The following is a 20,949-nucleotide window of genomic DNA, read 5'->3' on the forward strand; positions in this document are numbered from 1 at the left end:
GGGCGCCAGGGTTCTTGGGACGAGGGAAAGTCCGAGCACCGGCTTCTAGGCCGAGGCGGAAGGACCCACTGGGGGCGAGGGCTGGGAGGCAGAGGAAGACAGGTGAGAGGGCAGACGGCGGGGCCCTGTGCGTGCGGGGCGGCTCGCGGCCTCCGGACAGCAGGGGGCGGCCTCGCCTGTGCGGCGGCGGCTCTGGTCCCGGACTCCGCGTCTTTCGGGCGACGCGGCGACCTCGGACGGCGGGCCGCGTCGGCCGGGCATGGCGGCGTGGAGCCCGGTCGCGGCAGTGCCTCTGCTTCGCGGAACCCGTCGGGTGAGCGCGGACGGGGACCGAGCCACTCTCCCCGGGGCAGGAACTGCGCTGGGACCGCGGGGCGGGCGGGTTTGGAGAGACGGCCTGCGGAGGGCGACGCGCCGGGCCAGGGGCTTCGCCTTCCTTTCTCTCATTCATTGATTTGCTGGTTCATTCATTCAGTGGCCCCGGCTATGGGTACTGAGAGAAGTGTCAGGCCCGGCGCGTGCTGGGGGAGCTCCCCAATGGGGTGGGGGTTGAGGCCGAGGGGAACGGATACATAAACAGTCGTAATACAGCAGGCACGGAAAAAGCAATGTTGCTTTACCGAGCCGAAGACATGGAGTCAGAGCCTGGAGTCGCGGCGTGCGTGCCGGTTCCTGTGACTGAGTCAGGGCTCCGGAACGTCCTCCTGGCTTCTGTGACCTTGACCCTTTTCAAATCTCACACTCCTGGAGTAGGGAGCCAGTAGAGGGCACTCACCATACGCTCTCCTAATTTTCTCTCCCCCTTGCCAATTCATTCTTCCTTCACTCCATCCATTTCTTTTGCTTTCCTTTCACATTCTTCCTCCTCTTGGACCTGCCTCCCCCAAGCATGAAGGGCACTGCTGCTGGAGACTTTCACTGTGGACAATCGACATTCCAGGGGTTTTGTCAATAGATTGCTAGTTTAAAGGCCGCTGCCTGCAGATCAGCAGAGATGAGGGAAAGACTTTTCCCAAAGAGTCATAGCGCTAACCCCACTCTCACCCTTTACTGACTGCTGCGCTCCCTGCCACCTGGCTACCCTCTGCCTTTGCCCCCACCCCCACCCCCAGGGCACTGTTTTCAGAGGAGGTCTCCCGTCCACCCAGTCTTACGCAGGTCCACAACATAAGATTCTGTCCCTCTGAACAGCACTCAGTCTCCCTCCAGATCTCCTGACCTGCGTTTCAGATGCCTGCTAGAATCAGGACTTCTTTGCGGATACCTAGTACATACGCCGGTTTTCTCTGGTGGCTCAGCCGGTAAACAATGCGCCTGGAATGCAGGAAACCTGGCTTCGATCCCTGGTTTGGGAAGATCCCTTGGAGGAGAGCATGGCAACCCACTCCAGTATTCTTGCCTGGAGAATCCTCAAGGCCAGAGGAGCCTGGCTGGCTACAGTCCATGGGGTCGCAAAGAGTCAGACACGATTGAGCAACTGACCACACAGTACATATGCCCTGAATTGTGTGCATTTTCCCCCTTGCTCATTCATTCATTCATCCATCACTCAAGTTCTCCTGGGGGCCTGCCCTGGGTCAGTTCTGGAAGACTGTAATAGCAAGACAGACCCATGTCTTGGCCTCTAAGACCAATTGGTGAAAGAGTCAGGGCACAAGGTACTTTAAAGAAGGTGCTCTGAGGTTCTATAACACAGGACCCTGCTCTAGGCCATCAGAAAAGGCCTGAGGATGGGCAAGACTGAGGGGGTGAAGGGATGGTACCTTCAGCACCAGCATGTGAACAGCACTCCACCCACCATCCTCCTCCAGCCAGGGAGCCTGGTACTACTCCCTTTTTAAGGATACTCTTAGCTGAGAATCTTTCCTGACTTGCTTCAAAAGGCATTGTTACATTGGCATCAAGAAGCCTGTGTAAAAAGTCCAAAATCTTTACCCTGACACTGAAGCCCTGCCATACTCTATTTTCTTTTTTTCAATATTTATTTTTACTGATTTGTTTGGCTGCACTGGGTCTTAGCTGAAGCATGCAGAATTTTTGATCTTTGTTGCAGCATACAGGAGTTTTAGTTGCAGCATGCAAACTCTTAGCTGCTGCATGTGGGATCTAGTTCCCCCACCAGGGATCGAACCCAGGCCCCCTCCATTGGGAGTGCAGAGTCTTAGCCACTGGATCTCCAGGCAAGTCCCTGCCATGCTATTTTCAGTCTCTCTTTTCAGCATGTGCTTAACCTAGCCAAGGGGCTGCTGACATGATTTTCTGCATCGTCATCCCTAAGGGTTGATACATTCCCATCAGAAGCACTGGCTCCTTAGGGTAGCTATTAGGGGAGGGAAGAATGTTACTTCCAATGGTAAATAATCTAAAAATGTTCCTCTTTCATGTTCTTTCATAGAATTCTGTTTCTTCTTTCCAGTAAGGATTGCAGAGAATAGCTGTCTTATTGAGCAGTAGGTCACAGGGTTATACCCCACTGGAGAGAATGTGGAATGTTAATCAGGCCTAAGGGTGGGTGCTATTTGGTCCCATTAGTACATGGTCAGCGGCATGCTTGCCCAAGCAGGGGATGCCTGGTCTCTCCTGGTCTGCATCTTACTAAGGGATCCAACCTTGGGCATATCACTTGGGTGCTTCAGGCACCTCACTAAAACTGTCTTCATGATACTGTCTCACTATCATGAGGAATAAACATCTGTAGAATTAACAGGAACCTTGTTATCTCTGGAGTCCAAGTTAGTTATTTACAATTCCACGCCTCCCTCAAAAAATGTTTATTCTGCATCCTGGGGAACTTAAATGGACATCCGATGCCATGCAGTGCCCCCAGTTTAGCCCAGGGCTGTGCCTTGCAGGGGAGGTCCGAGGGGCCTGCACAGTGACTCTCCTCTGTTCTGTGGCAGCTTCCTCTTCTCCCCTGGGCCCAGCGCATGTTTGCCTCACAGACCGAGGGGGAGCTCAAAGTGACCCAGATTCTCAGAGAAAAGTTTCCTCGAGCTACAGCTATCAAAGTCACTGACATTTCAGGTAAGGTTTTCTCTCATCTTTCCCACAGAGTTTGGTAGGATTTTACTCGCTGGAGGGGAAGATGGTAGGGCACTTGGAGGATACCCCCCACCAGTGGCTTCTCAGGATATACAGATTTTGGACAGATAGACCTTGGCCTCTCCTCCCGGAAAGGGTGGAGGTGGGAATGCAGAGACTTAAGCAGGGAACTACTTAAGGACTCATGGTTGCCAACCTGGTCCAGCTCAGATTAGATTCCTCTTAGTCACCGTGGGGCTCAGCTCCAGTCTTTAGTTTGACTTTGAGATGAGCCAGACTTTAATTCCCCACATTCTTCTGATACCCTAGAATGCCAGAGCTGGAACAGATTCCAGGAAGAATGAGTCCAGAGACGCCAAAGAACTTGCCTGGCCCTTCACAGGGAGGTGGCCACAAAATCAGGACTCAGGGAGACTGTCCTGAGCCCAGTGACCAGCCCTAGCCAGGCCCTGCCTTTCTCAAATGACCCCTGGGGCCTCAGAAGTTCAGGCTGACTGTGTATTAGGAACAGGCTGGGCAATCAACGTCTGCCCCCATTGGACAGGAAAGATAAGGCCTTTATCCAGACAGCCTGTGGAAGAGTTGGTGATTCCCACACCCAGACAGTCTCCATTGCTCTAGGGCTTACTGGCTTCTCTGAGAACATAACTTTTACAAGGATTAGGAGAAAGTTCAGAGAGTCCTTTTATCCTGGTCACTATAGGAAATGAACCAATCTAAAGATCTGTTAGAATGGCAGGGTGAGTGAGCCCTCTGCAGGGGTCCCAGGGCAATGCTGAGGTCTTGATGTCACCAGTCCTGTACCTGCCACAGGCCCAGTTAGGGCAGAGCTGGAACTTGACCTCTGGTCTGGCTCTGCCTAGTCCTGGGTAGAGTGCAGAAAGGGGATCAAGGCTGGAAACCTTGGTTTAGCCAAAGCTTAGTCTCCTAGAACATATAAGAAAAGCTTAACAAAGCCTATTGAATGAATGGCACTTTCTTGCTGAACTGTTGCCTGCTAGAGCAGCACATTTTATTGTTACCATTCATCAGCCCTAGCTCTCTAGCTACATGGAGACAAAGCTTGGTCTAGGGGTAGATGGGTCCACACAAACTCTGCCTTGAGAGCTGTCCCTTACCTGCCACAGCCCGGGGGGGAAACCTTTAATTCAGCTTGTAGAGCAGGGGTGCTGGAGAGCCCAGCTCTGTGATGAGCATGTCTTCACTGTTTATTGTAACGCTGTGTCCATACCATTCAGCTTTCTGCTGAGTGATAGCGTTCAGATCATCTCTCTCACACTTCCTTATTCCTTTACTTTTGGATACTACTGCACGTGGTTTTCAAATCAGATTTTAATGTGTTTTTGCATTTTTAAAAATACCAACTACTGGTCCTTTGGGAAGTGGGACATTGAAATTCAGTCCCTCCCACCTTCTTCCATGGCATTTGCTGGCTTAATAAAAGGAGCTAGTAGGACAACTGACATTTCTGAGGCTTTGCATGTTTCGTGCCTTTATCTTCCCTGCCTGGAAGCAGTAGTGCTGGGTACCAGATACAAGTGCTTTGCAGAAGGAAGAGCACATTTGGGACTGAGGCAGCCTGCCAGGGGGAGGCCGGGGTCCGACTGTAAGCCATGATTGTCTAACAGCAGCTTTCTGCTGAATGATGACATTCAGACCTTCTTTGGATTGTGTGGTATTTATTCAAGGACATAAGTAACTGTGGCTGCTGTAACTTAATAACAGAAACACTTTCAAATGACATTTATTTCAGGAGGCTGTGGGGCAATGTATGAAATTAAAATTGAATCAGAAGAATTTAAAGAGAAGAGAACTGTCCAGCAGCACCAGATGGTGAATCAGGTCAGTAGAGGCAGCAGTGCTTCTTTGCCACATCCCTGCATCTGAAAGGGCCTGCGAGTGGAGACAGTATCGCACTACCCATCCTAGGAAAGCATAATGCACACCGCGTCATGTGAGCAGGACTCAGGATCTGAGAAAAACATAAACTGAAACTATCTGGGATTGTATCGTAGGCAAATACGAGTTTTATTCAAAAGGGAAAACAGGCTACCCAATAGTTATTTTATATTTCCCTGTATAATACTGTCAATGTTTACTGTTATTATTGCATATTGAATAGTGTTTGTAAACATAAGACCAAAAAAGATACATGTTCTTGTAGATTTGAAGGTTTCATTTAAGCCTCTTTTAGGACTACTTTACAGGTGGGTAAACTGAGGCATGGCCTGATTGAGAGCTGCTCCAGCTGTCCCAGACCCAATGACAACAGCAGGGGGCTAGAACATCAGATTTAACCTGATTAAGGCCCAGTGTATTCATTATCTATGCTTATTTCACTTGAAATTTATACCAGCCTTGACCCTTGCACCTGTGTCTGTAAACTCACCCCTCCATCAGTGTGTTTATCATTCTGGAAAGTTGGACTTTGTAAACTAGTTTAACTCTTGTAAAGCACAGCTCTGGCCATGAAAGTCAAATCCAGGTGTTCCAAACGACTCTTCCAGGCCTTCCCCACCCTTCTTGGCATGGACCCTCCCTCTGGCCCCGGCCCATTGGTCTCTCCATGCTTCTGGCCCTTTGTCCATATCAGATCTCCTGCCTGGGCTGCCCCTCCCTCACTTCTTTGCTGGGCTCAAATGCTGCCTCAGTTTCCTAATTTGTAACAGGGAGAGTAACAGGATTTGCCTCTTTGGAGGCATCAGTGGTAAAGTCAGGTAAAGCACTGAGAAGAGCGTCTTGACACACGGTGAGCCCTTCATAAACGTCAGCTGCCATCACCATCACCATCTTCCCTGTAAGCACTGCGAGGAACCTGCACCAAGTCCAAGGGGCAGGGCCGTAGTCTCCTCCGCTTGGGAGAATGTCACCTGTGTCATCTTGGGCTCAAAGTTCCCTTTGGGCCCCTACTGAACACGTGCCCTCTCTGGCCCCATCCTTGCTGGGGAACCTTGCTTATTTGTCTGTCATTGCCCTAGGAAGCCAACTCTGCAGGCCAGCCCTGCGTCTGTTTTCTTTTTTCATAATTTTTATTTTATATTGGAGCGTAGTTGATAGAGGGAAAGGAGAGCTGGCCTGGGTTTGGTTATTATTTTACAGAGAAATTAAATGTTTAATGCCTGAAAGACTTTCCACTTCAGAGAATTCACCTCCTGGTACTGGTGTACTTTTAACCTGGAGCAGCTACACAGCAAGGCCCACAAGCACTGGAGCAGGGTTGGCAGGGGAGGGAGGCCTGAGCCTGACCTCTGGCCTCATTCAGGTCCTGGTGCTGCAGGGACTAAATATCTATTTGATTGTGGTTCCTCATTTATACTTGGGCCCTGACATCATTTGTGGCCTTAAACAAACCTCCTAATTTACAACTTTATTTATTCTGATCTAGAATAAAATTGGGGAATTGGTGCTGATCAGCATGGTTTTATTTAAAAAGAATATTTTTACATGAAGCTATATATATTTTTTTCTTTTATTCAAGTAATTTTTAAAAATTTTGGCCGTACTGCTCAGCTTGCAAAATCTCAAGTTCCCCAACCAGGGATTGAACCCAGGGCTAAGCTGGGTCTTCCTTGCTACAGGGGCTTTTCTCTGGTCATGGCGAGCAGGGGGCTACACTCGGGCTCTGGTGGGAGGGCTCCTCATTGTGGTGCTTCTCTTGTTGTGCAGCAGGGCTCTAGGGTGCACGGGGGTCAGCAGCTGCGGTCCTCAGGCTCTAGAGCTCACGCTCAGTAGTTACGGTGCAAGGGCTTAGTTGCTCTGCAGCATGTGCGATCTTCCTGGATCAGGGATCAAACCCACATCTGCTGCAAGGGCAGGCGAACCACCGAGCCACCAGGGAAGCCTCCTCAGGGTGGTTTTAAAGAACAGCTGTTCTTTGCTCAAAGAGAAAAACACAAGGAGCGGCCTAGAAGCTCTTCACCGGGGCAGCCTAAAAAGTTAGAACACATATAATGGAACACTATGCTGATACCGAAAAGAACAAGGGTGTGCTTTATGCCTGAGATGGAAAGACCCTGCGTTAGGGGAAAACGCAGAGTGTGGAACAGTGTGTTTGGCATGCTATCATTTGTGTTTTAAAAAGGCAGGGGGGTGGAATATATGTTCATATTAGCTTGAATATGCATTTTTAAAATTCTCACAAAGATACACATGCAGGTAACAAGTTTTATATTTGGGAGGGAGGTGGAAATGGGGACAGCCATGGAAGGGAGACTTCAGGACATGCCTTTTTATGCCTTTTGATTTTTGAGTGAACTTAAATAGTGATCCCAAAAAAAAGTGTTTTCAAAAAAAAAAGGTGAAGATTGTTTAAAGGAAGTGTGTGTGCAAAGTGTCCTACAGAGATAAAGCTATTAATATATAAAAATATTCCAGTAGAGACTTACTGTAATCAGGGTCAAATACAAAACAATGATGATCTCTTCTGCTTCCTTAGGCACTAAAAGAAGAAATCAAAGGTATGCATGGATTGCGGATATTTACCTCTGTCCCCAAACACTGACTGTACTCTGGCTGCCTTGATGCTGCTGCTAAAACTTTGGATGAATCTTGGTACCACCATTCTTTCCTCAGCATATGACAAAAAAAATTTATCTATTTTGTTCATAGACATTTCCATATTGTAATTATAGAAGAATATGGTATCTATTTAGACATTAAATTAAAGGCAACAGATAAGTAAAAATTTTTTTCATTACAAAATATGTACTGAATCCTGCTTTGTGCCTAGGCAACATTCTTAACATGGGGATAATGTAATTAATAGAAGCAGACCAAGAAAGACTATATGAAATTTTTGAAGGGTCATGAGTAATGCTTTTAGTTTCTTTATTTCAGAAACATGTCCTTTTATTCAAAGTGGTCTTGTCTTTTGAACAGTTCTGTCCTGATTCTAGAGGCAGAATGGAGTGCAAGCTTCCTTGTCAAGAAACTCTTTTCTCTTCTCCTCTATGAAACTGCTCAGGTCCCTTAATTTGACTGAAAGGAAAGGAAAGACTTTGGTTTTGCTCTTCCCTTAGTTTACCACTCTCTTTCCGTTTCCCTCCAAAATTCGTACCAGAATGATCCTGGACCCTCCAGTTTCTTATTTCCTGGAGTAGACTCTGGGGAGTGTTGGCTGCCTGGGTCAGGGTCTAGCGTCTGAAGATCCCCCACCCTTCGCACCCTGGTAGGAGGTTGAGCCCACCTCCCATAACAGAAGCTGGAAAGGCTTGCTTTCCTAGCTCCTTGGCAAACAAAGCACAGGCGGATGATCTCGACTCAGCCAGTCAGATGGATCTGCCTTGAACTCTGCACTGGGAGCGAGTGACGCTGTGAAGCAGGGGCAGTGGCCTGTCCGTTTTGGCAGCTGTGGCAGCGATGTCCAGTGTTCTGGAGGTGTCTGTGTAATAGGCCACCGTCTCTGGAGTCCGCGGCAGTAGTCACGCTGTCTGCAACATGATCTGGGCTTTGTCCTCCTCTTCCAATCCATTTTCAGAAGCTGCTTCGTCAGTGTCCCCAGAAATTCTATGATTATCCCCATGTCCTTTCACTAAATTCTTTTCTGCTCACACTGGCCTAGTCAGTGTCTGATGCTTACAAACAAGAGCCCTGATGGGTTCGCCTGCCCCGCACAGTGGGTGTAGCTCCTGCCCGCCTGCTCCCGCCTCCCCGCTGGAAAGCTGAGAAATCACACCCACTGCACTGTCTTCCACGTGACCCATCACCACGGCGACGGGAGGTTGACCATCCACTCCTTCAAACTCCTGTGTGTTCCATGGGATTGACCACCAGAGAAACCATTGGTCACTATTAGTTCTTAAGATTCCTCTTACCTCCCTAAGAAATAAAAGTATGTAGGTAAAACAACTTTGCGCTCTGGAGCAGCACAAATTTTAAATGTTCCATTCATATACTGCACCCTCACTTTTTGGTTTAAAATTGTTCTCTAACCCCACAGTATAGAGGAAGGATTGGTGTCCTGCCAAGGCAGAACGGACTTTTACAGGGAACAGATTCATTCATTTCTATCAGAGTTGAGCAGAAAGGATAAAAGAGAACTCCTAAGGGCCCAAGGCACCCCTGAAAGAGCTACACACCCTGGAGGACAGCTTTTAGGTGGTGTAGTGAGGAAACACCTAAGTCCCAGGGATAAGGCAGGGGTCACAGAGAGACCACAGAATTAGATACATGTCGATTACTTGTGTGGAGCCTAATTATCCTCGAGGGTGGGCTGGACACAGTGATCTGCTTCTAAAGAACAGATTAAGGTGCGAGTGACAGTGTGCAGCTTCAGAGACTAGGTCATAAAAGGCACTGTGGCCTCCTCCTTGCTCTCTAGGCCAGCTTTGCTCTGGGGGAAGGCAGCTGCCATATTGTAAGGACACTCAAGCAGCCTGTGGAGAGGTCCAGGTGATGAGGAACCACGGAGTCTCCAACACTCAGTGAAGCAGGCCTGCCAGCAGCCCGCAGAGAACTGAGCCTTCTGCTAAGACAAGAGCCATTCATCTTGGAAGCGGATCCTTCCAAGTCCATTACAGTGAAGTCTTCAGAAAACTGTACTCCCAGGTGACACCTTGACTGCAAACAGCCAGAACTACTCAGCTAGGCTACTCCTCAATTCCTGACGAATAGAGACTGTGAGATAGTGTTTGTTGTTTCCAACTATAACATTCTGGGATAAACTTTTATGCAGCAATAGATGACTGATACACATGTGCATTACCAGGACAACACTGGGGATTACACATATTACAGGAAGGGCTGCAAAGCCAAACTGCAGAAAGGACAGGGCTACAGCTAAATGTCAGGACCAACCACCACCACCACCACGTGGGGCTCCTTGCCACTCCTGTCTGCTCTCTGCAGATCGGCTTCATCGTCTCTCACTGTAAATCAGCGTTCACCACATGCTGTCAGTATACAACTGACTATACCGCCAGTAGCTCTTAATTTTAAAACCTTAATGTGTACCTCATGAAAAGGACAGGAGAAGGCGATGGCGACGGCAGGAAAAGGTGAGTGAGAGACTAGGGAGAGAAAGTCTGGTTAGGAGCGTGGTGGCACTAGAGAAACTATGGTCTTCCCTCTGCTTCACCACATCCCTGCCCCAGAGGACTCCCCTGCCCACCCCCAGTTGTTCTTACTCCCAAATTAAAAGGCAAGCTGGGAGAGGAATCACAGTATTTCTTTTTAGCTGACTGAATAGGAAGAAACTGTTTAATGTTAGCAGCCACAGTATATATTACACTGTACCTGATACAGCCAATTCCTAGAGCTTAGATTAAGGGCTACTTATGGAAACTGCTGAATTAAGATGGTACATTTTCTGAGTGAAATGTCCTTTTAAAAACAGTGTATAGTTTTCCTGTGGAAAATCCAAGCTAACTAAGCAAGTCAACCTAAGTAAGGGACATTGCCAGGCCCACTGGCTCTCCCTGTTTTGTTAAGAGGGGTTCCTGCGGTGCCCCTCTTACTGGGGTTAGGGCACCCAACTAGCAGTTGTGGGACAGGCTGGTCTGCAACCTGGGAGAGGACTGGGGCCAAAGTCCCACCCAGACAATGGCAGTGCCAGGGGGTCAATAGATTCAATTTCCTTTCTTGGGACTCCTGACTGGAAAAGGTAAGATCAAAGGACAGCTACTGGCTGATGGAAAGCTCTGGGCAAATAAATCTGGTTCAAATCGGGAAATATGAAGAGAATCAGTCAAGGAGAAGCGGAAATTGAAAACAGCGGCCTAGGAGCTGTCATGAGGGGCATTGGTAACTCCGAGTTAAGAGCAAGTCGACACTAGGAAATAAAGACGGTGGCTGTCAACCGAGTGCAAATCAGAACTACCTCGAGCAGTATTTTTAAAATACCCATACCTGGCCCCTCCCAGTCAAAGAGACCAGCTAGTGGATGCCGCAGCCTAAGTTAGAGACAGACTCGACGTGAACCGCCACGGACCCCTTAGAGCCCCCGGCGTCGGGACCCACCCCTCAGCCCGCTTTGCCTGCTTCCACCCGGAAAGGCCTGCGCTGCCCACGCCCTTGTCCCCCTAGGGAGCTGCTGCGCAGGCGTCAGTCGGCCAGCGGGCCTCCCGCGTCCAGGGGGCGCACCCCCCCGGCCCCTACCTGCAGAGTAGACGGCGGCAGTGCGCGCCCCGAGCCCCGACCCAGCCTGGGCGGAGGCCACGCTGCCCCGCGCGGAGTCAGCCCGGGGGACCCGGGGCCAACGGGCCGGACCTCCACTAGCCTCGACCCTCTCCGGGGAGCCGCAAAGAGCCTCCGGCAGTGGAGCCGGTCCGTGTTCCCGCCCTGCGCTCGCTCGCGACAACTCAAACCCGTCGGCGCGCCGCGGAGCCCCGGGCTGAGGTGGGCGGCCACGGCTCAGCGCAGCCCCGGGGCCCAACCCCCGGGCCCAGCCCCCGGGCCCTCGCGCGGGCTCCGGACCTCCCCGCGGCTCCGGCGCCCCTCCCCTGGCCGCGGCGGGGTCTTCAGCCCTCGCCCGGGGGCCGGCTTTGGACGCCTTTTTGTTTGTTTGCTCTGACAGTATTGATAAGTGCAAGTCTTCCGTTTGGCACCTCATTTCAGGGAACTGATCCCTTCTTAAGCTGTGATAAAATACTCTGATGCTGTGAATTTAAAGGAACATTTATGTACTTAAATTTTTTGAGAAAAATGTAATATTTATTAGAGAGACAGAAAAGAGGATACAAGTAAAATGTGCCAGACGGTTTCATTTCTTTTAGAAAAAGAATAAAAAGAAACAATCATCTTGACCTTTGTTCAAACGCAGTTTATTCAAAACCCAGTGTCTATGGTAGCCTGGCGTCTCAGTCAGCAGGCAGCTTCCCTGGCAGTTATGAAAACAAAAAGGTTGTTAGGGAGCAGAATAACCAGATAAACAAATGGATAAACGTGTAAGAAGTTAAAACAACTGAAGTTCAATCAATCACTTTGTTGTTATTCAGTTGCTCAGTCGTGTCCAGCTGTTTGTGACCCCGTAAACTGCAGCATTCCAGGCTTCCTGTCCTTCACTGTCTCCCAGTTTGCTCAAACTCGTGTCCATTGAGTCAGTGATGCCATCCAACCATCTCATCCTATGTTGCCCCCCTTCTCCTCTTGCCCTCAATCTTTCCCAGCATCAGGGTCTTTTCCAGGGAGTCGGCTGTTGTCATCAGATGGCCAAAGTGTTGGAGCTTCAGATTCAGCACCAGTCCTTCCAATGAATATTCAGGGTTGATTTCCTTTAGGATTGACTGGTTTGATCTCCTTGTAGTCCAAGGGACTCTCAAGACTTCTCCAGCACCACAGTTTCAAAGCATCTATTCTTCAGCGCTCAGCCTTCTTGTTTCTACTCTCACATCTGTGTATGACTACTAGCAAAACCATAGCTTTGACTGTACAGATCTTTTGTCAGCGGAGTGATGTCTGCTTTTTAATACACTGTTTAGGTTTGTCATCGGGCTTCCCTCGTAGCTCAGTTGGTAAAGAATCTGCCTGCAGTGCAGGAGACCTGGGTTCCTAATCCTGAGCAGGAAGATCCCCTGGCAAAGAAAATGGCAACCCACTGCAGTTTTCTTGCCTGGAGAATCGCATGGACCGAGGAGCCTGGCAGGCTACAGTCAATGGGGTTTCAAGAGTCAGACACGACTTAGCAACTAAACCACCACCACCTAGGTTTGTCATAGCTATTCTTCCAAGGAGCAAGTCTTTTAATTTCGCGGCTGCAGTCACTGTCCACATTGATTTTGGAACCCAAGGAAATGAAATCTGACCCTGTTTCCACTTTTTACCTATCTATTAGCCATGAAGTGATACTGGATGCCACGATCTTCGTTTTTTTTGAATGCTGGGTTTTAAGCCAGCTTTTTTGCTCTCTTTCACCTTCATAAAGAGGCTCTTAAGTTTTTCTTCACTATCTGCCATTCAAGTGGTATCATCTGTATATCTGAGGTTGTTGATATTTCTCCCAGAAATCTTGATTCCAGCTTGTGAGTCATCCAGCCCAGCATTTTGTATGATGTACTCTGCTTGTAAGTTAAATAAGCAGGGTGACAATATACAGCCTTGTATATTCCTTGTATACTCCTTTCCCAGTTTTGAATCAGTCCACTATTCCATGTCCAGTTCTGTTGCTTCACTCTAGGTTTTTGGCTTTTTATAAGCAGTTTTTAGCACAGTTTATCCCTGGAGAAGGGAATGGCAACCTACTCCAGTACTCTTGCCTGGAGAGTCCCAACGGACAGAGGAACCTGGCAGGGTACAGTCTATGGGGTTGCAAAGAGCTGGACATGACTGAGTAAGGAAGCACACACACAGCACAGTTCGCCTAACTTTCCTTTTGTTTTTAAAGTTAATTTTATTTGTCCAAGTGAAATCTTTTTTTTTTTAATGGCTACACTGGGTCTTCACTGGGGCCCTCGGGCTTTCTCTAGTTGCTTCGAGCAGGGTCTACTCTCCAGCTGCAGTGCGCAGTCTTGTTTCACAGCATGGGCTCTAGACAAACAGACTCTAGAGCGCAAAGCTCAGTAATTGTGGCTCATGGGCTTAGCTGCCCTTAGGCATATGGAATATTCCTGGACCATGTCATATCCCCTGCATTGGCAGGTGGATTCCTTTACCACTGGACCACCAGGGAAGTCCTATAGAACTGTTTTTAGAGCAGTTTTAGATTTACCAAAAAAAAAAAAAAGAAAAGAAAAGAGTATAGAGAGTTCTATATCACACTTTCCCCTAGTATTAACAGCTTACATTATTATGGCACATTTGTTACAGTTAGTAAACCAATACTGATAACAGTATTACAAGTTAAAGCCCAAAGTTTATTCAGATTTCCGTTGTTTTTCCCTGATGTCTTAGCCAGGTAGCCCCTCCACCATACCACGTTATTTTTGGTTATACTGTCTCCTTAGGCCTCTGTCTCTTGAGACAGTTTCTTAGAATTTCTTTGTTTTTGGTGACTCTTTGAATAGCAGTACATACAAATAAGGGGTAAATTATAGATGTGCTTGATTGAAAGCAATTTAAAAACAAAAAAACCACAAAAGGAGTCACAATCTAGTTGGCCAATTGAAAATTATTCTAATCATTTTGGCAAATGTTAGGTAATCACATCTTAGACACCACACACACACACAAAAGTGCTCTAACATTATTAAAAAGAAAACAAGTGCCCTGAGTTTTGGACCTTAGGAAGTAACAGCTTCACCCAAACAGGATGAGTTTAAAGGAAGGCGTTGTCTGGGGTAGGGTTTGATAGATTTATAAACAAGGTTAGAAAGGAAAGACTTTAACACATGCATTGTTAACCGTAACTGAAACTGCAGAACACATTTTGGGACTTAGAAGAGCATAAGTTCTTCTGTGTTGGTGCTGAAAGAATTCAGTGAAAGGCAGAATGACAGGTAAGAAAAGAGTTTATTAGTATAGGACACTTGTGAGGGGGTACAAATGGGGAGGCAAGGGAGTACCTGGCCGAAAGCTGGGTGAACTGTATTTCTATAATCAAAGGAAAAATGGGGAGAGAAAGACCACCACCAGAATTCTTCCTCATTCTTGATTAGACATAAAACTTCCATATCAGCTCCTCCTCCATGCCAAGTGGGGGAGTTTTCTTGTCCCTACATGATCAAACTAGGACTGTCATGGTGCAAAGGAAATGGGCAAAAAGCCTGCAACCTATACTAAAACTGGTAAATCATCTCCGGTTTCAGTATAATGTCATCTTTTCCCTATATTTTTGTTTTTAATGTTCTCAGAGGAGCCTGTCCTAGGAATCATCAACTTACTGACCTCACAGGGCAGGATGTGATTCTCATTCCACCATTGTTTTATTGTTCAGGGGCATATCTCATGCTACTGTTGCATGGTTTTGTTGCTACACAAGCCTGCTTTCTTGAGTGATCATTAACTTACAGGGGTCTCTCATACTTTTTTTTTTTTTTTTTTTACCTATAATCCTCTAGCAGGATTATTTAATCACCTACTTTGCCCATTCACTCTGTACCTATCATAAATGTGTTACTATTAACCTGTAAAATAAAGGAAGAAAACTTTATAAACAGGCTGAGATTTTCCTTCCTTTACTGAACAGAGAACTGTTGGAAGAAAATAATACCTTGGGTAGAAATGGAAATTCCTGATGCTTTGGAAATTGTTCAGTAATTTTTCCAACACTCAGGCACTGACCAAAGCAACTGAAGCTACAAAATATCTTGAACTATTTACTCACTGTCCCATATCTTCATCTGGTTTTGGTGCAGAGGCTACAACTTAAAATAGTGACCATAAATTTATGCACACAACACTTGTTCTGTACAAGCCAATTGAGCTATTTTCTGAATCAAATTTGCAAAGTCCTAAAGAAAAAATAAGCTTCAAAGAACAGGATGTTTTTCAAGTCAGTCTCTTTGAAAGCTAATGTTAACTTGCTCTATTCTAGACTTTTTCTGGTAGTTAATAGTTTGGAAATGAGCTCATAATCTGATATAAGAAGGTCAGATTTTAATATCTTTGGTCTCCATTCATCTGATTAAATGCCAGAAGCAGTTAATGTACTAGTTTAATGAGCATGATGGCTCATTACAACAAATATCCATCATTTAAGTGTCAGCTGATTTTCTTTCTGCAAGACTTAAAAAAGAGAACTAAAACAATCCCCCGAAGAGGTCTGGATCTAGATAAGTGGCTTTATCAATATCATGTCAGTAAAGGCATAATAATTCAAAAGAAATTTTAATTATAAAATTTTAGAAATTATATTAAACATAGTTGTAAGTTGGGCTGTCATTAAGTACAGCCCACTACATTTCACTTTGGTAGCCAGTGTAAAAGGTAAGCTGGTTGCAACTAACTTACCTTGAAACACAGGCCACCGTGAGCAACAAGTTTGAGGCCCTCCTGACATCTTCTGGTCCTCTGATGTGTGCTTATGAAATAAGCCCGTAAAGTGGAGGCAAAAAGGTAATTTTCCTATCTAAAAGTAAGACAGACATGAATAAATATTTTTCAAAGCCAAAAAAAAAAAAAAAAAGAATATGTCTCAACCTAACCCTTCCTTCTGACCCATTTATAACTGGTTCTCTGTGATCTCTGGGTAGATCTCTTTATTGAGAATAATTAAACACTGGATTTGGTAGCTGACTATGCATTTGACTGTTTCACTATCCATCCTCCTACTTCAGTGCTAATATAAGAATGCAAATCCTATGTGGTCAGATTTCTTTGAAGACAGTGAGAAATGTTTATTTTATCCTGGCTAAAGTTAATCACACTTTCTGAAGTGAGCCCTTACATTTACTGCTGTTTAGAAGTTTCAGTAAGCTAAAAAAAAAAAATTAATTTAGGTCTTAACTAAAAAAAAAAAAATTTTAATTTAGTTATCACCACACTGCATTCAATTTATAGCCCAGCCTGGAAAGTGTGAGCTGAATACACCTGCTTCTGCCACCAAACTTCCAGCTGAAACAGCACGAAGGTGACTGAGAAGAGGACATATGCTGTTTCCACGTCTAGACTGCCTGATCTACGATTTGGTGGAGAGCTCAGCTGGTGCCATATGTAAAACTCAGCAGGTTGATTGACCAAAATTTTACAGATTCCAGTTAGTCATTTGGGATCCCATAGACATGCTGAGAAAATCATGATGAACTAACCATGATCTTCACCACAGTTATCCATTTGGTACCAATGTAAGTATTTTCTTACTTTACTTGAGTAAGATTTTGTTTTGTTCAAGATTTCCTCCAAGTGAATAATGGCAAAATTTAGCAAACTAGCATAGTTCAATTTATTAAGTTACCAAAAGTAACATTCATGCTTCAATTTATGACAAACTCTGCATATAAATAAAGGAACAGAAGCACCCTACTATGCTTTTTTATTCAGAAATAATGATTAGGAGGTAGAATCCAACTTTTTGTTATTTATAGATGCTGCCAAAGGTAGAAATGTTTATCATATTTCAAATACTGTAGGTTGGAAATTGGCACTTGGTAGCTTTGAATGTAAAACTTCATCTTAGCAGGAGAAACTTGACTAAGGGTCAAAATTTAGTCAAGGAATATTACTAAATAAAATAATTTATTAATAATAAATAAAATATGTATTTTGGTGCTATCCATCCATCCAGTATTTTTTTTAATTTATTATTTATTTATTTAGCTGAGCTGGGTCTTAGTTGTAGCATGCGAGCTCTTAGTTGGGGCATGTGGGATCTAGTTCCCTGACCAGGGATCGAACCTGAGCCCTCTACATTGGGAGTGTGGAGTCTTAGCCACTGGACTGCCAGGGAAGTCTCTATGCAGTATTTTGAAGAACCTCCAGTAATAGTCACAGTTGTGGGTAGAAAAAACTCCAGTGTTGTTGATTTTTTTAACGTTTTTAAAGTGATATTAAATATAGGCATGCTTTGTTTTTATCTCTCTTCACTTTATTGTGCTTTGCAGATATTGCATTATTTGCAGGTTGAAGGTTTGTGGCAACCTTGCATTGAGAAAATCTATAGGCACCATTTCCTAACAGCATTTGCTCACTTTGTATCTCTGTGTCACATTTTAGTAATTCTTACAATAGTTCAAAAATTTTTTTAAATTTCATCATTGCTGTATTTGTTATGATGATTTGTGATTTTTGATCTTTGATGTTACTATTTAAATTTTTTTTATTAGAGTATAGTTGATTTTAAAATGTGTTAATTTTTGCTGTACAGCAAAGTGAACCGGTTATAGATGTAAATATGCACATTCTTTTAAAACTTCTTTTCCAATATAGGTCATTACAGAGTATTGAGAAGGGTTTTCTGTGCTGTAGAGTAGGTCCTTATGAGTTGTCTATTTTATATGGTAGTGTGTATATGTCAATAACCTTCTCCCGGTTTATCCCTTCCCCACCTTTCCCTCCTGGCAACCATAGCTTTATTTTCTACATCCGTGACTCTACTTCTCTTTTGTAAATAAGTTAATTTGTACCCCCTCTTTTTAAAGGTTTCATATATAAGCAATTATCATATGAGATTTATTTTTCTCTGTCTGCCTTACTTCACTCAGTATGACAATCTTCAGTTCAGTTCAGTTCAGTCGCTCAGTTGTGTCCGATTCCTTGCAACCCCATGAATCGCAGCACGCCAGGCCTCCCTGTCCATCACCAACTCCCGGAGTTCACTCAGACTCACATCCATCGAGTCAGTGATGCCATCCAGCCATCTCATCCTCTGTCGTCCCCTTCTCCTTCTGCCCCCAATCCCTCCCAGCATCAGAGTCTTTTCCAGTGAGTCAACACTTCGCATGAGGTGGCCAAAGTACTGGAGTTTGAGCTTCAGCATCATTCCTTCCAAAGAAATCCCAGGACTGATCTCCTTTAGAATGGACTGGTTGGATCTCCTTGCAGTCCAAGGGACTCTCAAGAGTCTTCTCCAACACCACAGTTCAAAAGCATCAATTCTTCGGCGCTCAGCTTTCGAAGACTCTAGTTAGGTGCTAATGCATCTGGTGGTTTTATGGTGAAACCAGGGCTCATTTACCATTGTAAAAATCCTAACGTCCTTAAGAATTTTGCTAAATTTACTCTACCTGTGCTCTGCAAGTGGAACACTTAAGCCTGGATGACAGCACATCCGCTTATTATATGATTTACGGAATATTTTAGGCCCACTGTCGAGACTTACTGCTATTAAGAAGAAAGATTCCTTTCGAAATATCACTGTTCATTGACAATGCACATGGTCACCCAAGAGCTCTGATGGAGATATACAATGAGATTAACATTGTTTTCATATCTGCTAACCCAACTCGGGACTTCCCAGGTGGCTCAGTGGTAAAGAATCTGCCTGCAATGCAGGAGGTGGATTCAACTCCTGGGTCAGGAATATCCCCTGGAGGAAGAAATGGCAACCTATTCCAATATTCTTGCCGGGAAAATCCCATGGACAGAGGAGCCTGGTGGGCTACAGTTGGTGGAGTTGCAAAGAGTCGGACATGACTGAGTACACACACACAATACAACACAGCACTCATTCTGCAGCCAAGGGGTAATTTTGACTTTCAAGTGTTAGTAGTTAAGAAATACATTTTTTATTTTATTAGTCATAGTTGATTTTAACTAAACAAGAGAATCTTGGCAATATCTATTAAAGTTCAGATAGAAAATAAAAGGAATGCATTTTGTAAGGCCATAGCTGCCATAGTGAGTGATTTCTCTGATGGATCTGGGCAAAGTCAGTTGAAAACCCTCTGAATTGGAAAGGCTTTGCCCTTCTACATGCCATTAGGACCATTCATGATCCACGGGAAGAGGTCAAAATATCAACATTAATAGGAGTTTGGAAGTTGATTCCAATCCTCACAGATAGCTTTGAGGGGTTCAGGATCCCGGAGGAAGTAACTGCAGATGTGGTGGAAATAGCAAGAGGACTGGAATTAGAAGTGGAGCCTGAAGATGTGACTGAGTTGCTATAATCTCATGATAAAACTTTTCACAGATGAAGGATTGCTTCTTATTGATGTAGGTATGTTGTTCTTTCAGACATAAAGCTATTGCACACTTACTAGGCTACAGTATAGCATAACCATAACTTTTATATGCACTGGAAAGCCAAAAAAAGTCTTGTGACTTTATTATCATATTCACTTTATTGCAGTAGTCTGGAACCAAACTTGCAATATTTGCAAACTTGCAAAGAAAGGGGTTTCCCAAGATGGAATCTGCTCCTGGTGAAGATATTGTAAAGACTGTTGAAATGACAGCAAAGAAACTAGAATATTACATAGACATAGTTGATTGATAAGGCAAAGGCTGGTTTGAGAGAACTGACTCCAGTTCTGAAAGATGTTCAACTGTGGGTAAAATGCTATCAAACAGCATTGCATACTACAGAGAAATTGTCCATGAAAGGAAGAGTCAATAGATGTGGTTAATTTCATTACTGTCTTATTTTAAGAAATTTCCATAGCTACCCCCCTCTCAGAAACTACCACCCCAATCAGTCAGTAGCCATCAACATTGGGGCATGATCCTCCACCAGCAAAAAGACCTAACTTGCTGAAGGCTCAGATGATGGTTAGTATTTTTTAGCAATAAAGTATTTTTAAAAATCAAGATATATGTATATTGTTCTTTCAGACATAATGGTATTGCACACTTACTAAACTTCAATAGAGCATAAACATAACTCTTATATGCACCAGGAAACCAAAAACAAAATCATGTGACTGTATTATCATATTCACTTTATTGCAGTGGTCTAGAACCAAACTTGCAATATCTCTGAGGTTTGCCTGCATACATCTTAGCACCTTTGCTATTTTTATACAAATAGACTTTGACAAAGTAGGAAAATAATCCTTTTCATATTCATTTCTTCAAATGCAGAATCACTTTCATTTCCTCTATAACATACAACGTTTCTGCTTCAATTACTGAAAGAATTCCTTCATTCTGAGCTTCTAATATGTAGAATTTTACAAGTCCTTGTAGGGAGAAGAGATTCCTATCGAAATTCATGGCCAAACCTGGTCCATGGCCAAACCTGGCCCTCACTCTCCCGACTTTGCTTCTCTGTGTAACTGGTGTCTGTGTTTCTCCAGTCTTGTGCACAGTTATTTGGAACTACGGTTTATATGCGTTCCACTCTGTTGTCAGGCCTGTTCACTTGGTGCTGGGAGCTTACATTCAGCCTCAATCAACCACACTTTAAGTTTCTGGGCCTCTAATCACAGTTTTCCTATGTATATGCTTCATATATATATATATACACACACACACATATACTCTTTCTCTATATATAGAGAGAATGTGTTTCATATACATATATACATATATTTAATTTGTGCCCCAAACTGGTTGGGTCTCCCATTTGAGGATTTTTTAGATAGTCACTCTTTGTTTTTGTTAGGCCATTTGGATCTCCATTTGGATTTCTTTCTTCAATTTACTGACTTTATATAG

The 20,949-nt window shown here is 44.8% G+C and overlaps 1 protein-coding gene across 1 annotated transcript; it reads left to right on the forward strand.

The window, feature by feature from the left end:
* Positions 1-204: 204 nt before the first annotated feature.
* Positions 205-7,899, forward strand: BOLA3 (bolA family member 3). The gene is made up of 4 exons (XM_040223919.1): positions 205-313; positions 2,901-3,024; positions 4,796-4,884; positions 7,478-7,899. Exons 1-4 carry the CDS (start codon positions 260-262, stop codon positions 7,541-7,543), a joined length of 333 nt encoding a protein of 110 aa, XP_040079853.1. The 5' UTR covers positions 205-259; the 3' UTR covers positions 7,544-7,899.
* The last annotated feature ends 13,050 nt before the right edge of the window (positions 7,900-20,949 follow it).

The sequence above is a fragment of the Oryx dammah genome, unplaced genomic scaffold (assembly GCF_014754425.2).
Source record: "Oryx dammah isolate SB20612 unplaced genomic scaffold, SCBI_Odam_1.1 HiC_scaffold_25, whole genome shotgun sequence".
In the NCBI taxonomy this organism is placed as follows: Eukaryota; Metazoa; Chordata; class Mammalia; order Artiodactyla; family Bovidae; genus Oryx; species Oryx dammah.

What these genes read in the sequence shown, in the direction of transcription:
- BOLA3 (XM_040223919.1), top strand. Translation starts at nt 260, where the DNA reads ATGGCGGCGTGGAGCCCGGTCGCGGCAGTGCCTCTGCTTCGCGGAACC. An exon ending in TGCTTCGCGGAACCCGTCGG is followed by an intron (nt 314 to 2,900) that starts GTGAGCGCGGAC and finishes GTTCTGTGGCAG; the next exon opens with CTTCCTCTTCTCCCCTGGGC. An exon ending in CAAAGTCACTGACATTTCAG is followed by an intron (nt 3,025 to 4,795) that starts GTAAGGTTTTCT and finishes CATTTATTTCAG; the next exon opens with GAGGCTGTGGGGCAATGTAT.